The 18,287-nt window shown below is 28.9% G+C and overlaps 2 protein-coding genes across 2 annotated transcripts in view; both read left to right on the forward strand.

Annotated features, from left to right (window-relative positions):
- Nucleotides 1-1,850: 1,850 nt before the first annotated feature.
- LOC123013300 (cathepsin L2-like) lies at nucleotides 1,851-3,194 on the forward strand. Its single transcript, XM_044411741.1, has 3 exons — nucleotides 1,851-1,962; nucleotides 2,017-2,364; nucleotides 2,634-3,194. The coding sequence occupies exons 1-3, from the start codon at nucleotides 1,870-1,872 to the stop codon at nucleotides 2,820-2,822; spliced, it is 630 nt and encodes a 209-aa protein (XP_044267676.1). The 5' UTR covers nucleotides 1,851-1,869; the 3' UTR covers nucleotides 2,823-3,194.
- A 6,733-nt stretch (nucleotides 3,195-9,927) lies between these two features.
- The window catches only part of LOC123013407, a 10,619-nt gene continuing 2,259 nt past the window's right edge, over nucleotides 9,928-18,287 (forward strand). Inside the window, exon 1 of the mRNA XM_044411901.1 lies at nucleotides 9,928-10,062. Within this exon, the coding sequence (XP_044267836.1) occupies nucleotides 10,051-10,062 (12 nt within the window). The 5' untranslated portion in view covers nucleotides 9,928-10,050. The remainder of the gene's footprint in view (nucleotides 10,063-18,287) is intronic.

Raw genomic sequence — 18,287 nt, forward strand, 5'->3', positions numbered from 1 at the left:
TTCTTAATGCAAAAAGGTGATTTTTAATATACCGGCTGTTCCCTCTCGTAAAGTTTAGTCTATCGAAATTCTGATAATCGAGAGTAGATGCCGATCTTGCTTTAATACATTTTATAAAACTTCTCAAGATGTGAAGAAAAGATTTTTAAAAATTTTAAAGAACAGTTTTGGAATATGTGTTAAATTTTTGTTTGGCTTAAAGAAAAAACTTTGTAGATCATTGTAATTTAATTCAATAACATTTCTAGTTTTGTCTTTTAAATGTGATACTCAAAAGACGAAGGCACTGCCTTTTTACTTGTTTTTATACTGAGCTGTGGTATGCGACAGAGACAAACTTTTTTTTCTTTACAGATTTCAGATTATTGCCCATTCTTTTTTGAATTATATACCACATTTTCCACAATTTTAATTCTTAAAACATGAAAGATATAAACCTTCAAAAAAGCATTACATTTAATTTTCCAATTTTAATGAATTGTTCGTATTAAGTAATCCGAATGTGCCAAAACGTCAAAGTAGGCGCATGGAAGCTTCCAGTAATTAACCGTTTTACTTGTTGTAACCCCTTGAAGTTCCAAGTTTTTCAGATTTTTTGTGTTCAAAGACGTAATTAGAGACATATGCAATAATTTTCGGTTTAACTACCTTTTTATGCAGCCTACTTTTTGAACGAATATTTGTAACATTAGCTTTTTCAATGCTTTTTATCTCTGGGGCACCAGAGGGTGAAACAAATTGGTCCTCATTCAGAAAAGAACAGGCAAGTAAAAAAACAGTGCTCTCGTCTTTTAGGTATAACATTTACAAGACAAAACTAGAAATGTTATTGAATTAAATTACAATGTTCTGCAAAGTTCGTTCTTTAAGACGAACAAAAATTTGTCGAAATGCGACTAAGAATAACAAAAATATTGCAATGTGAAAAATCGCATAATTTTAGTTGTCCGGTTAATTTTGGTGGCCAGTGTATTTTTTATCTTTTCATTCGTTATAAAATTAAAAAAAATAACGGTGACTGTTTAAATCCAATTGGTTATAGCATAATAATTCTTTGTTCTTTTCTGAATTTTACAATTTTTTTTTTGAAAAAAATTCGAAATGATATTTTTGTTTAATAAATAATTTCATTCACCTCCTTAATTTTCTAACTAATTCATATTCCTCGATCTTTTTCAAGTTTTCAATCCTTTTTTGTTTTTACTAATTTAAGTAACAAACGTTCTTAATCAACATTCGTCCTAAATATTTTTGTTTTTTTTATCACATTAATTTTTGTTATTGCTTCTAATTTTTTTCTTTGTATTTTTCTCGAAATTCCTCACATCAAAAATTGATTCAACTCATTATTGTTCCTCATCTCTTTGTTTTTTCTGTGATTTACTTGAAGCCTCTTTTTTCTTATTCTGATTCGTATTCTTTCATTTGTTATTTTTTTTAGTCACAACCTATTCTAAGCGCTGTTCTGAATATTTTTATTTTCCTTTATATTTTATTCTTTTTTATTTTGTAATAATTTGATTAAGTGTAAATAAAACTTATCAATGGATATGTCATACCCCTATGCAAAATAATAATTTTTAAAACAGAAAAGTGAAAAAAAAATATTTCTACGCATTTTACCTGCTGTACTTTAATTGTTGATAGCAATCATCTATTAATTAGCAGTATCAACAAATATGATGAAATTTAATTTGATTGAAAAATATATTTCTACTGAATACTTCAATTTTCCATTAAAATTTTATCTTGATAAAAACAAATTTCGCTCATTGGTCTTTTTTTGGTATAAAACTATATATAAGTCAAGTTTAAAAACAAAACCTAAATAGAAGTTTGTAAAGCTTAGTTTACAAAACTTTGTCCGAGATGAAATTGTTCATAATACTGACATTGGCAAGTTATGCCTTCTCTGCTACTATAAGTGACCATCAACTTGGAGTAGAATGGGAAAATTTCAAAGTGAGTATAATACATATTTCTGTCAGTATTATAAATATAAAATTTTGTGTTTAGAAAGAAAACGATCGAAAATATCTCGGCGCTGAAGAAGAAGCGTTTCGTAAAGACCTTTTTGCAAAAACCTTAAAATTCGTTCAAGAACATAACGCAAGATACGACCAAGGACTTGAACAGTTCACACTAGGCATTACTAGTCTTGCTGACTTTACAGATGAGGAAAAAGAAAGAGTTATCTCGTGTTCACGTCCAACAGATATGTCCATGTTGTCTAACGAAAATGTCCGTGATTTTAGTCATATTAACATCACGGATATACCAAAAGCAATTGACTGGAGAGCACTAGGATTTATGTCGAAAGTCAAAAATCAAAACAAATGTGGTTCTTGCTGGTCATTTTCAGCTGTAAGTTGTTTATGCCTCTTTTATTGAAATAAGTTAGGTACCTTTTCTCCAAAAATTTGTATTGTCTAAAATTTTAATCAGTTCATCAAAAACTATACTATTTTTAAATCAAATTTATAAAGATTAATTAAGCTGTCCTATCGCACCACCACCATCAGTGATAGACAATAGACATCAATAGAAGTTTACTTAAGAAAACTAGATTGTATTAAATTCAGTGATTTTTTTAAAAGTACTGTTTTTATTAATGTTCATTTTATTTTTTATAGATTGGTTCAACGGAAGCTCGCTTAAATATAAAAAGTAAGACTTCGAAACTGCCGACACTTAGCGAACAACAAATTCTTGATTGTGCACCTACCGGTGATTGCAATGGTGGTTTCGCCCGAGAAGCATTAAAATACCTTGCGTTGAATGGGGGCATCAACAGCGATTCTAACTACAAAATTTGTAGCTAAGACAAACAAAGAATGTCGTTATGATAAAACAAAATCTGTCGCAAAACTTACTGGATACGGATACGTTAGTGATGATGTTACACAGAAAGAATACATTTTAGCCAAATTAGTAGCCACTGAGGGCCCTGTTAGTGCAGCAATTTATATTAGCAAAAATGATTTGAACTATTTTGGTAATTGGAAAAGTACTGACATTTATGAAACTAAAGACTGTGCTCAATCAATAACCAAAAACATGCTCAATCATGAAATTGTTGTTGCTGGTTACGGCAGCTTAAATGGAAAAGACTATTGGTTAATTAAAAATTCATATGGTGAAAATTGGGGAGATAAAGGATATATGAAACTACTACGTAATGGACCCACGCACTGCGGTATTGGTCTTGATGTTTATTACCCAAAAGTATAGATGTTTCTAGGTTTTTCAACAACCTAATTTTCATTGTATACAAGTTAAATAAAAATAAAATGTAGATACCGATACCTTACATCTTTTTTTTAATCCTTTTCGCGCAGCTTGCATGTAAAAAGTTACTCTCAGATACAGTTGCGGAATTAAAATTTTGGGCAGTATTGTCATTTTCAAAATGTAAATTCTAAAATAACCTTTACATTAATAACTTATTTTTTTTACTCTTGTCATGTTTATGTCATTTTAACTTATTTACTTTCAAAAATAGTGATTTGTGGTATGGATAGGCAGCAGATCAAAGCGATGATTTAATTACATTTAGTTTAATTAATAAATTTCCTAAGACAGATAAATTGTTTAATTAACAAGTTTAGCAAAAATAAAGTTTAATTGTCAAATGTCAGTCATAATAACAGTAAGAGATAATTTACAGTAAACTTTTTAACATGACAGAAAAATACTGCCCGAAATTTTAATTCCGCAACTGTACACTTTGTCCTGCAACACCATTCGTTCTCATATAGTTCGAAATTCAGAATTGAAAAATGTTCTTTTCCGAATGTATAAAACAAAAGAAATTACACCTAATTTGCTTATTTTATGACTAATATGCATCTTTGTACAGATTGAAAAAACTAATTCTTGGTATTAGCATTTTTGTCAATATTCAATTAATTTTGTTTTGTTTTTTTTTTAATTTCAATGGCTAAAACCAGAAAGATAAATAGATGGTGACGCCACAATGAGAGCTATAATATAATAAATTGAAACAAACAAAATATATATTACATAATTTATTAAAAATTATTATTCTTCTTATTTGAAATTGAAACTGCAATTTTCAGTCTTTTTACAGAAAATTACTCTTACAAAATTACAGTTTTCAAAACTATTTACTCTACCGTTCCGTAGATGGCATGTCTCTAGCCAGTTTCAAAATGTACCACCGTCGCATGTGTGCAGACGGAAAGCCGTTCAAACAAGTTTTCAAACGAAAAAAAGAAAAATTGAATTTTTAAGTAATACAGTAAACAAATTGTTTTTTTTTACAATTGGATGTTGTTCCTGAATTAAAAAAGTACCTCACACACACAGTAGCACAGAGTTTTTATCTCATTTTGATTATTTGTAACGGATTGCAAAATTCAATAGTTTTTATTTTTTTTTATAAAAAAACGCATTATTTAAATTGCATGAAAAAAAATACAGTAACATAAGTAGGTAATCTATAATATATAATATCTATAATATGCCAAAAATAAATCAAAAAATTCTTCCCTACAGTTTTTTTATAAAAAAATAAAATGGCCAAAAATAGAAGTTAAATTTATTTTTAAATGGCACGGACAAAAAATTTCAAATTTATATATATTGCTGATAAGGCCATCAAAAAGTTATAATATTTTTTTCAGAATTTTTAAATAACGATTTATTTTTTTACTTAGTATAGTTCAACCTTAAACTCTGATTCAAAACTAGATATTCAATGTGCTCAAATTCAAAATAAAATTTCCGGATATTAATCTAATTAGTGTGGTTTGAATCAGGAGAATTAATCATTATGAGACACAAAAATTTAAAAAACGTTTGGGAGTAGAGTAGTAAAGAACAATAGATAACTAACTGATTCACTAAAAAAAGCTCAGTAAATCACGCCCTGTTTTAGATAAGAACAAAAATAAGATTTATTTGTAAAAAAAATTATAAACTCTCCAGACAACTCACTCTACGACAAATTCGTTAATTAATAAAAATCTCATAAATTTTTTATTTGTATAAATTAATTTCGAATCCTACCTTTTTGAGTGGGCCGAAAACTATAAAAAAGTTTTCACAAATCAATTAGATTCAGAGTTTAATTTTTCTTAAAATAAACAACAAATTTACATTATTAATAACCAAAACTTTGCGTTTTGTTGCTCCGAAACGGATATAACCAATCAAACAAAAAAGTGAAGAAGATATGGAAAATTTCGAAGATAAAAAAGAAAATTTATTGGGTAATAAAATAAACTATGTTATTATATAACAATTTAGAAAAACTAAAAGAATTTAAAGATTATATGAAATCTGAGTAAAAACTGAATTGGAATTTAGTGTTTTTGACACTATAATAAATTGATTGTTGACCAGACAAGAAGCTTCTCTTAATTTACTTAATAACTACTCTTACGTGTTGTTGTTATAGATGGCGATTTTAAATCTTAATTAATAATGGTAGTTAAATCAAATCACGTTTAATTATAGATGTGGTTAAAAAATCCGAGACTTACCTTAGCCTGGCTAGGATTTATAATCTCAGCAGTTCATTAATATTCATGGAAAAAATTAGCGATGAATTAAAAATAAATGTCATAGTACACTATCATGAAAACAGATTCATTGTCTAGACAAGTTTTCCTGTTGACATTTAAGTCTTCATTCTGATCTAGTTTACCTTATCGCTTCCATCTTCGTCTCTCTCTATCGATAACCACAAGAAAAAAATCTTTGAGCATCGCTCCTCGAAAAAGGCCTTGCATAGAATGCAAATTTCGTCAAGGAAATGTGAACACATCGTTCTTCCTACGGATTATTATCGTGCACTGTTATTACCCCTTTTAAGCACACACCCAAAATACTAAAATTTTACGTTGATTTGCATATTACTCGACTTCGATTTCCTTATGTCGGTTGTTTTCCCTGTAAATCCGTGACAATCTTTGATAATTACACGCCCGGATTATTAAATTGAATTTTAATTGGTGGGCTTTAAATATAAATTGATGTGTGTCAAACGGAAAATAAGAATTTCAGGTTTTTGGTATCGTGGTTGAAGTGTCAAGGTTGAGTGATATATGGAGTGGAGGTTTAACGATTATTGTTTTAATCAACGCGGAATTTTACGTCTAAGCTGGTTTCGAAAAAATCATTTTACTGTCATACAAAAACGTTTTATGACGGTTACTATCAACTAAAAGTGGTGTGTAATTGACTTTTTATTGGCGGAGATGAATTAAAACTAAAACTTTTTGTTTTGTCATATTTATTCTCAAATTAACTGTAGTTTTTTAATGTAAGAAAATAAGATGCAAGCAGCTGTAGATTAGCATCTTTACAGCTTATACCACATAATTAATCATGAACAGAAGTGGATAGAGATTTTAAAAATGGGGTTCTTGTTGGTCCATTAAAATGAAATTAAAGAAGACGGATTAAAAAACAAAAATCTCTAAGTACACGTTTTTATTTTAAATTGAAATAAGAGATCCTAATTAAACATAAAAAAAATACAAATTAACTCACAAAAGTAACAAAAAATAAAATAAATTTTTAATACTTTTTATTGTTACAAATTTAAACAGGAGATGAATATTCATTTTTAAAACAAAAATTTTCTATGAACATATATCGAAAAATGCTACGCAAGGGGTGCGTCTTTTAATAGGTTTTTTTTCAATATTTCCGAAATCATTTTAGAAAAAAATTTCAAAATTTGCTACAGATGATAACTTTTATACACCTAAACAAGTACAAAAATAAAATGTTGAAATTTTTAATTAGGTGCTTCCTAAACTAGATGGGATTAGGGTAAAAATTTACTCTAACTATTTTGCCTGTGGTTTCTTGCCACTTTCAGCAACAAAATTTCATAGTTTTTCATAAAAAAGGTCTTTTGTGTTTTTCCGATACAATTTACGGATTTTTAGTAAAAATCGGTTCAAAAATTTATGTTACAGACCATAAACAGCATAAAAATTAAAAATTAAATTTGTTTTACCGTTTAGGACGCCCCTAATTAAAAATTTTGTTATTTGGCATTTGTTTGGGTGTACATTTAAAGGTACCAAATTTTGTAATTTTATCTATTCTGAAATATTAGGAAAAACCCATTAAAAAACGTACCTTTTTTAGGGGGTGTAGCTCCTTTTCATAGCATTTTTCAAAACACTTTTATCTTAAAATTAAATATTCTGTTAACTATTTAAATTTGTACCTAACAATAAGAATGAAACACTGTATAATTAACACATGAAAAATTTATTCACAAAAATTTAAAATTAACTCATTAAAATAACAAAAAAACTAAATTTTTAACACTTATAACACTGTATAACAAAGTGCTCAGCTTTTCGGGGGGGGGTTTGAACCCCCTAAACCCCCCCTTGGGTACGGCCCTGGACAGAACTCACGCCCCAGGGATACCAGGAACATGAAAAAAATGTTAAAAAAATGTTATCTATAAAAATTTCGAAGTTATGAAAGTCTAAATTTTGACTCAATTTATTTTTGTTGGAAAAATAATTTTACAAGTTTTTTTTCTACAGACTATTAGAGGAGGAAACAAAAACGCTGTATCCTAAATTGTAACTCTGTGTTCTAATGTTATTTGTGGCTCTTATTGGTAAAATTTTTGTACCTTTACTAAATAATTTAAATAAAAACATATACAAGATTATCAGTAACATTAAATAGACATAAAAAATATCAAATGTCAAATAACACAGGTAAAAAAAAATTGACAGATAGAATTTTTTAGACATTTTTTCTATGTTCTGAGTTCTGACACACCCTGTATAAATGTTTGGCAATATCTTAATCCACGATAAATGAATAAATCAATGAATCAATAAATAAAATTGATATTTTTATATGAAATTATATGGAGTTTTGGAACATTTCAAACATTAGTAGGTATAGTAGTAATAAAAAAAGATACTTCCTTTTTTTGTGTTACTTTTTTTTCTTTTTTTATATGGCTATTACAAAAATAGAGTGACATTTTGCAGCCTTTCGTTTCCTTATCTATTTTTTTTAACAAATGGTACTTTTGTATTTTTTATCTTTTGACAATTTCAGATAAGCTCCAGACGTTAAAAAGAAAAAAAGTTTGTGTAAATGCAATGGCGGCAAACAAGATAGCCAAACTCGAAATATAATAACAAATAAATCACCAGTTTGGAAAGATTATCTCACCGTCTATAAAAGCAGACTCAGCAAGAGATTTGAAAAAAGCTAATATGTAGACCAAGTGTTTTTATTTAATTGACTTCTTGTAGATATTGTTATGTGAATTTTATTTCAAGGAGGATAATGTCGTTTTTTTATTCGAGGCTATATTTGGTAAAAATAATTAAATTCACTGGATCTGCATCTTTTTGTAAGTCCTTGCCAACACTGTCAGCCTTACACAGAAATCAAACTGGTGTGTTGTTAATAATTCATATTTTCAAAATTAAGACACAAATCATTGGTTAAGTGTAATTATCATGCACTACAAGAACCACTTCATTAATTAATAATTTATGCATAAACATGTAATAAATGCAATATTTGTAAAAAGTGACGAACTTCCCTGACTTGATATAGATTGCAATAATATAAATATTTGGATAGGTGGATAAGTACTCGATGTGTACCAAATTGACAAAAAATAAACTTGAAATGTGTTTGCGTGGGGCTTTAATTAATTTGCTGAATAATTAATTTTTAATGTATAATTAAACAGAAAAACCGTTAAGGACAAAAAATCGTAAATACCCAATTTTCGTTTCATTAACACTACCTTTTACCGGAAATGGCCCTACTCTTGTATTGGATTTTGATCGAAATTTTGTCATTTAGTCTGCTCACAATCTGATGGATGGTGACAGTCGTGATTTAGAGAAGTAGACAGTGGTTACTTGAAGTGAACATTTTTGAAGATTTTCGGTGAAAATAGAAATATTTGGAAGTGTTTTTGTGATTTTTTAGTGATAAAATGGACAACTTAAACAGAACTTTGCAGGATTTGTTAAGTAATAGTAAATGAGATAACTCTCTGATATATCATCTCTTCAAATCTAAAAATTAAATCAAAAAACTTATTTCTATTGATTTTAATAAATGTATCGAAAAAAAAATTGTATTTTGCATCTCAAAAATAAATACTCGTACAAAAATAGCACAAAGATTTCTATTGAAAAGGAAATATTAATAACAAAATCAACAGTGACTCGCATTTTTCAGATGCCAATACTTTAAATGTTAATCATACATGTTGATTTATTTTTTTATTTTATTTAAATATTTTTAAGTATTACATTTCATTTAAACCAACCGCCAAAAATACTATTGCTTTGTTGTTTCATTTAAGTTTAACTTTGTTCACATTGCTGAAATATTTTAACGTCATTACTTAATATTCTTCTCTAGCGTTACGTGAATCAATCTTAACTGTTTTCGACAAGAATAAAAACTCGCATCAATAAATCTTAAATCTAAATAAAGATTAAAAATGTCAGTGGGTTACTGTCAAGTTTTGATGATCCACCGACTATTATATTCATATAAGCGGTTTGCAAAAAATTCCCGACAATAGCAACACGAACTATGCTGAAATTATTCTCCAATTGTTTCTTTTTCGAGGAAGCAATCATTCAATACTGATTTACGAGCGTACGCGTTAAAAATTCAAAAAATGCAGTTTGATTTTTCGCCGAATAAGCTCAAAGGCGGCCTTTAATAACGAAATTATTATAAAATATGCAAATAAGGTCTCCATGCATTAACGCCGAAAACTGGTTCTTTGTAACCGAGCATTTAAACAAACATTTTTTCAAATCCTTGACTCGTGTTTGGGCAATATTTTTTTCAAAAATAGTTAAAAGCTTCACAAATTTGAAATTTTAGAAGCCACTTTGATGATTCTTGACCTAGAAGAAGTCCATGCTGCATTTCGGATTTTGTCTGAGTGGGGTGTGGGCATGGTATAAATCCAGAGAAATGGAATCTTATATTCTCAGTCCTCTGGTTTGCTGAAGTGTCTGTGTCGTAAGCAATTAGTGAAAGAGCGAAATGAAGCTGATAGTGAGTATTTTATCAATTTGTAAATCATCACTTGACAAATTTCATTACGCTTGATACTAGATTTCGTGGTTTTATGGAAGTTTTATGTAAATTCCTGAGACATTATTCTAATTAATCACTCTGACACCAGTTTTGGGTAATTTTCTAAACCGGACTAATGAGCGATGAGTTTTCGACTAATTTGCCTAAATTATAACTCATATTTCCAACGGTACTTTTATTTTTATTTTTTAATTATTGAATTGCAAAAAAATATGCCAAAAATCGAATTTATAAGATTAATGAACCTGAACTTAAAGGCCAAGCATAATTTTGTTTTTATAATTTGTAACCTTTGCCTTCCATATTTACTTTATAAAACCAAAAAAACACATGAATGCTTAATGAAACTTGTTTGTTAATTGGCCAAATCAATCACGTGATAAAAAATAAAACGCTTATTAAATAATAAACTACTCGAGATAACTTTGATACATTTTGGCTTAATTAGGTAAAATAAATGTCGAGAGTGAAGTGGATTCCTGACATTAAGTGTTTACTTAATTAAAATATTTATTTTCATAATAAACCAACCATATTTGCAAACCGGTTACGATTTTTGCACATTTTTTGTTAATTACAAAGTGATATTAATCTTTTTAGCACATCACAGTACTGAAAATTACAAGTAAATTAGTTTTGAGGTTTTTGTTCTCTTGAGAACATGTTTTAAGACCCAATTTGTCTTTATAGTGATTAAAGTCAATTTGCGGTTTAATTACAACACAGAGAGACCAATCAATGATGAACTTGTTGCTACCATTCGTAGGCAATTATCAAATCAAAATAATTTTATTATGCGGTTGTTCCTGACCTTTTCCAAATAACAATTCTGAGAATAGGTTTAATTTTTCTAAATCAAGGACTCAAAAATTAAGATAAAGCAGTGGTTAACGCTTAATGAATAAATAAAATGTGATTTGGTTTCATTTAGATAAGCTTTGAAAAATATAAACAAAAAGTCGGAATAAATATTAGTATTCTCATAAAAAATGTGTGTGAATTATTCATGTTCCAAAAAATTGCAAAATCGAGTCGTCCAAATAGTTAATAATATTTTTGGTAACTGTTTACTTACTTAATTAGTTTACTCCAAAAGGGATTATAAACAATATAAGTAAGAATAAAATTGCTCTAGCTTTAAAAAATATATTTTGAAATTTGTTAGGGACTCCATTTTTAGTTTTTCTAGTCATACCGGTTGAAAAGCAAGCTCATACCCAAACGTTTAGTAATTCAGAATTCAGAAATAAAATTGTTAAATTTTTTGTTTAAAATTTTTCTACAAATTTGTATTACCATAAACTCTTGGAATAATAAATTGTATTAAAGTTTTGTTTTTTATCTTGACTCTGTGTTTTTATTTTTATTATTTGATTTAAAGCTCATTCGTAAAATACAGGGTGCGCCAGAACTCGCGCCCCAGAGAAAAATTTTGAGTAAAGTGAGATACCAGGAACATGAAAAAAATGTGTAAAAAATTTTGACATTTGACATTTTTTACATATATTTAATGATAGTGATGATCTTGTATATGTTTTTTTTACAATTATTTGCTAAAGGTACAAACATTTTGCCAATAGAAGACAAAAAACATTGAACAGAGTTAGAATTTTAGGATATAGCTTCCTTGTTTCCTCTTTTAATAGCCTATACAAAAAAGTTAGTTAAAGAAAAAAAAAGAGTTAAAGTGCAAAATTTAAACTCTCATAATTTCGAATTTTTTATATATAAATTTTTTTTAAACATTTTTTCCATGTTCCTGGAACATGGCATTTTTCTCTGGGGCGCGAGTTCTGGCGCACCCTGTATGTGCACAATAATACAATAGTAGCTAAAGTACATTATGTTATTAGGAGCAAAAGTGATAGTTTACGTGGCGAAGCTAAACGTTTATTTTGCCGAAAGCAACACTATAATTAGCAAGTAAATGAACAAAATAATCAGGACGTTTTGCAATGAAATCATAACAACGCTTATTAACAAACCTCACGCGTCGGTATCGAAATTTGCGTTAAGATTTTCGAAGGTGTATGTTAATTTAACTAGTGCAGTTAGTAGTGCAAAATGTCGAATGCCTGAAAGGTAAAACTTTTACTTGTGACATTTAGTAATAAAAGTGGCCACTTTTGTGAGGCTCGCGGATAAAGGATATTTAAAGGTTTTGAAAATAATAATTGCAAATTGTTAAATTCGTTGCTATTACCCAAATTTTCACGTTTCACATTTAGTGAACTTTGAGTGAGCAATCCATGTAGGTGAAGTTTCAGATTATAAAGTTACAGTGTCTTTAAAACTATACATGTAGGCTTAAAGAAGAGAAACCGTAAATAGTAGTTAAAATTTTTAATTTTCTTCCAACCACACAAGAACGTAGGTGTTAGTGTATCATAGAATTAAAAAGAACTACTTTTTTGTATTGAAGAGGTTTATTGGCCCAATAAAATCTATTATGCACAATGCAAATATTATAAACAATCGTATTTTAAAATATTCGCAATTCCTCTTCGGAAATATTTAGAGATATTAGAAAAGATGGGACTATTTCCGCTAAGCGATGGGTTTTGCCATTTCATTGACGCCAGAATCACTTCTCTACAAAATAAAATATGCGTTGACTAGTCTACTACCAACTACTTCACACTTTTTACTACATAATAATTAGCTACTAACAGTTTTAATAATATCACTGTGAGAACCTGAGACTCCGGAATTTGGCATTGATCCAACCGGATTCTTAAGAATAACATCCTTTGTAGAAATTAATTACAATTTTTTCCATTAATGCTAATCGATTTTTTCAATAAAAGATAAAACAAAAATTGGAGAACTGTTAAACGGACGATTATGCAGTCACTGTGGCCAAGAATGTTAAGGCTCTGATGAGAAAATAATTACAGGTGGATGCTAATTTGGCCATGTCGGAGGTCTTTACATGAAAAAACATATTTGGTATCGCTTCGGGACTAAATGACAAAAAAGATAAGCGGTTAATAGCGGTTGCGTGTTGCAAATTCGCTCGAAGATGTAATTTTCTGGTGCGGTAATAAGGTGCGAAAATTGGTTTCACCGATGCGGAGCGAATAGGAGCAAAATGAATTTTTTAGCTCCATCATTGTTGTTAGAAGCAAAAAGTGCCAAAACCAAATAGAACAATAATTATTTATAAGTAAAATTCGGGAGGGTAGACCGGACGTCATCATCAATTTCATTTTTTCATTACCAACTTAAAAGTGAAATAAATTTTTTATCACAATGTAAATTGAAACAATTAAAGGGTCTCTAAGGATGGTAGCCTTGAACATTAATTTACATACCAGGTGAATAAAAAGTATGGAACCAAACGTTTTTTGCTTAAACTATTTATTTTTTGAAAAAACTAATTGGTGAGTGATAAAGTACTGTAAAAATGTGATGATTTAAGAAGAATAAAATTTTTCGAAATTTCTTTTTGTTTTTGAGTTCTACAAAAAAAATAATTTTTTTAAATGGCAACCCACTATAAAATCATTTTTCCCATAAAAGCTATATTGTAAGGATTACAACTATCTGCTTTATATTTAATTAAAATAAATTTTTTTTTACATAAATTGCGATTTTGACAAAGAAAAATCGCATAACTCACAAACAAAACAAAATTTCGTTCTGAAAATACGATCACATTTTTTATATTACTTTAATTTATATTAATTATTATTTTCTGGAGGCAAATGATTAAAAATAAAACTGCTTGGTTCCATAGTTTATGTTCACCCTGTATGTACTTCAACTACACTACTTAAATGTCATGTTCGAGTGAATTTGTCAATTTGACATTGACAGTAACATTATTGTCGTCGTTAAAAGTCTTTTTGGTATAATTTGCAATTATTTTTCGTTTATTGGTTGATTTCTTGCTTTTGTTCTGTTTCTTTTAATAATTCCTTACGATTAAGTAACTTTCATGAAATCAGGCAAATGCACTTGTGTTAGTGTAAAAAAATTAAATAATGAGAGGTCACCGATAAAAATTAGCCCCCCCTCATTCTCTTTTCTACAAAAAATGGGGCCAATCTTATAAAAAAACATTCAAATGCTGTTTTAGTATTTTACATATTGTGTCTGCTATGGCACAAACCACACTCTGTAAATAAAATTGTGATTATTTGAGATATTTCAGGTAAATATGAGCGTTGTTTAAGAAGTCCATTATTTAATGAAGTAATTAACAGTACAAACTGAAATCGACTCATTATTTTGACTCTCACATAAGTAACTTTCTGGTTTTCATAAGATCAAAATAAAAGCTTCTTAACGTTTATTGTTTGTTTTCGAAGGATGTAAGATGCAACTTTGTTTTGTAGACGTCTTAAATTTAATAATTTTGATAGAAACACACCGCAAGTGCAATGTTGTGGACAAAAATAAGGTTCTTGCTACAAAAACTTTGAAGAAAAAAGATGTATACAGGCTGCGCCAGAACTCGCGCCCTAGAGAAAAATTTCAAGCAAGATAAGATACCAGGAACAAGAAAAAAATGTTTAAAAATTTCTATCTGTCAAAAAAATTTGACATTTATTTTTTGACATTTGACAATTTTTATGTCTATTTAATGATACAGATAATCTTGTATATGTTTTTTTACAATTATTTAGTCAAGGTACAAAAATTTTGCCAAAAAACCCACAAATAACATTGAACAGAGTTACAATTTAGGCTACAGCTTCTTTGTTTCCTCTTTTAATAGCCTATAGAAAAAAAACTTGGAAAATTATTTTTCCAACAGAAATAAATAGAGTCAAAGTACAAAGTTTAAACCCTCATAACTTCGAAATTTTTATAGATAAAATTTTTTTAACATTTTTTCCATGTTCCTGATATCCTACTTTATATGGCATTTTCCTCTGGTGCGCGAGTTCTGGCGCATCCTGTATACAGAAAAATTTATTTAGCAAAAGATACAAGTAGGTATTATGATGATTGTCAATAAATTTTGTGTAATTTATTGAAATGAGCTCAAAGTTGAGGCATTTTATAACTTCTTATAAGCTTATAAGCTTTAGTTTCAAAATTGTTACTTTTTCAATTCAGAATTTGTTATTTTCATTTAAAAATCCCTTTGAAAAAAATATCTTATTTATTTAATAAAATACCAAGTTTATGTAATTCTTTAATTTTGAAAATAAAATAATTCGTGTTTATGTGTAAACTTCATTTTGATAAAACAGTAAGTTACTCATCTGAATTACAATTGATATTTTCTGAATTACATGAAATTGAATTTACTGTTCTGAATTACATGTAATGGTTTCTGAATTACAATTAATACTTTCTGAAATACAATTGACTAATCTGATTTCCAATTTATGCTTTCTGAAATCAAATTAACTAATCTGAATCACATCTCATGATTTCTGAAACTCATTTTACTCTTCTGAATTGCAAATAACATTTTCTGAAAGACAATTGACTAATCTGAATTACATGTAATGGTTTCTGAATTACTCTTGAAAAAAGTGTAGAAATTTTTTCGCTTCTTCAAGCTGCGCTTTGGTCGACTCTTGCCGGCATAAAAATCCTCCCCCAGTCTCCTTTTTGACATTTAGCACTGCTTGAATAATTAACGACATTTTAAATGAACGCACCGAATTTTTCCAGTTCAAGTTTTTTCATAAGTTTTCAGGTATAATTGCATACCTGCGACGCGACCTTGTTTGATTCAGGAAATTCGTCTGGTTGATACGACGGCCTTGTTATTTATGCCGAAATGTCGTAAAAAACGTATTAACCGAACTAATTACTGTTTTTACCGAAAATCTATTTGACGACATCTTCTGTGGGCGCAGCACTTATGTAATAACTGTTTTCCGAGTTCATATGCTAATCGTATATTGCTTAATTATGGCGCTGATACGGTGGAAGTGGCCACCGATCCGCCCGGATTTGGGCCGCAGGGAAATTACGAAATGTTTGTGCACTTGCAGCGAGTTTTATGACTTGTGGGTTTCGGGTGGTCCCACGATTTCTTCCATGAATGAAAAATTTGCATTTCAAATAAATTAATGAAAAACGACGCATCAACAGGCATTTTAGGTCTATAAAAGTGGATGAAAGAGTTTCAAGTTTCGTTTTGCCCTCCTGGAGTGGCGATTCGTCCGCAAAACCGCCGAATAATCGTAAATAATAACAGAGGTTGATGGTCGGCAATGACATTGGTGAGAGCCGTGAACCTGGTCTGTGCATATGACCGGGTTTGCAAGAGTGAAAGTGGGCGCCATTGTAGGCGATCTTGCGGACTTGTTATGTTTAATATTCGCCGATAGCATCTTAGATCAGTTGATGTAATACTTATCGAAGCAGTTCAGACTTCTTCTTGTAGGTAGCTCTTCTCAAGATAGATGTTGCTATTATTATCTCCACGCCCATTTCAGCAGGATTCAATTTAAAGCATTTTTTGCTAATGTTGAGTGTCTTTAGTTGATTTATAGCTCGCCGCACATTGTCTTATTTTATGATCCGCCTTTTAGATATGTAAGGATTTTATGTCAACACACCTTTTCGATGATAGTCATTATAAATGACAATTTTTATTTATTGGTTATCGTTTTATTGTCGGTTGGACAACATAAATATCATCTTCTAGCTTGAGACTGACTTTATTGCTTTGACTTTCAAAGTTGTCAAAAATGGAAACAACTGGCCCAGAAATGCTACTCGTAGTGAACTGACTCGTAAAAGTTGACCATTTTTAATGTCCGAATAAATTTTGTTGACAAATCTTAAGTAATTTAACACTTAACAATAAAAAATTTATACAAATTCTTCCGAAAATACCTAAATTGTATGTGGTTCTTTTGTATTTTGTATATATTTATTTTTTTATTATATTTTGTCAGTTTATACAGAGTGCGCCAGAACTCGCGCCCCAGAGAAAAATGCCATATGAGGTAAGATACCAGAAACATATAAAATATTTAAAAAATTCTATCTACAAAAATTTCGAGGTTATGAGAGTTTATATTTTACACTTTGAATTTTTGTTGAAAAAATAATTTCCAAATTTATTTTGCTACAGGCTACAGAAGAGGATACAATGAAGTTGTATCCTAAATTGTGACTCTGTTCAATGTTATTTGTGGCCTTTATTGACGAAATTTTTGTACCTTTATTAAAAAATTGTAAAAAAACCTATACAAAGTAAATAGTATCATTAAGTAAACATAAAAAATGTCAAATGTCAAAAATTAAATGTCAATTTTTTTTATTTTACTTGAAATTTTCCTCTAGGGCGCGAGTTCTGGCGCATCCTGTATAACATAAACTGTCAATCTAAAGTTTTATAATTATAAATTATTGAATTTGTTCTTAGTAACTACCAATATTTATTAAGGTTTGAACCTGTATTATTAGGTCTTTGTTTAGTATCATGCCTATTTCAAAAAAGTTAAATAAAATTTTAAAAATGCATTGCCATATTACGGATAAATCAGTTATTTAATTTTCGATCATTTTTTTTAAGCAAATTATGTTTTCATTGTAAATAAGATGTAAATATGTAACCTTTTGTTTAATTGTAGAGTTTTATGGGTTGCATAAAGTCGTGCTGTAATAACGAATTCAGGAAATTTTAAGGTCGTAAAACGTAAACAGGAAGGAGTAGTGTCCTATTCACATCCAGGTACATACCTACTACCTACAGAATAACAGAATGAACCAAAAATAGCGTACAAAATTCATAATTTTGTAGGTAATTTTAAAAAAAAAATTTCGAACAGGTCGATTTTTTTTTGTAAATGATTGTAAACGACGTTATCAGTATTTTTTTTAAGATCAACCAAAGTTTTTGTTTACTGTTTTTGGTAATATTTTCTTTCCAAGAGACAGAAGAAGTACCGTACCTATTACTAAAAACAGTCAACAAAATTGTTGGTTGCCATTTAAATTAAAAAAAAAAAAATGTTGACGTCATTATTCAAAATCCAATGACATTATAAATATTACAATACTGTCAGAATGTAGCATTTATGAAAATCAAATTGACCTGTTTAAAGATTTTTTTGAAAAATTAAAAAAAGTAAAATCGTTTTAAAAATGAACCATAACAAAAAAATATGAATTTTGTACCGTACTTTTAACTCTGTATACCAACTCTACTGTTCAAAATTTTTTAAATACAATTTGGAAAATTTATAATACAATCTATTATA

The sequence above is a fragment of the Tribolium madens genome, unplaced genomic scaffold (assembly GCF_015345945.1).
Source record: "Tribolium madens isolate multiple individuals breed KSU strain unplaced genomic scaffold, Tmad_KSU_1.1 Scaffold_96;HRSCAF=242;Tcas5.2_LG5, whole genome shotgun sequence".
Taxonomy (NCBI): Eukaryota; Metazoa; Arthropoda; class Insecta; order Coleoptera; family Tenebrionidae; genus Tribolium; species Tribolium madens.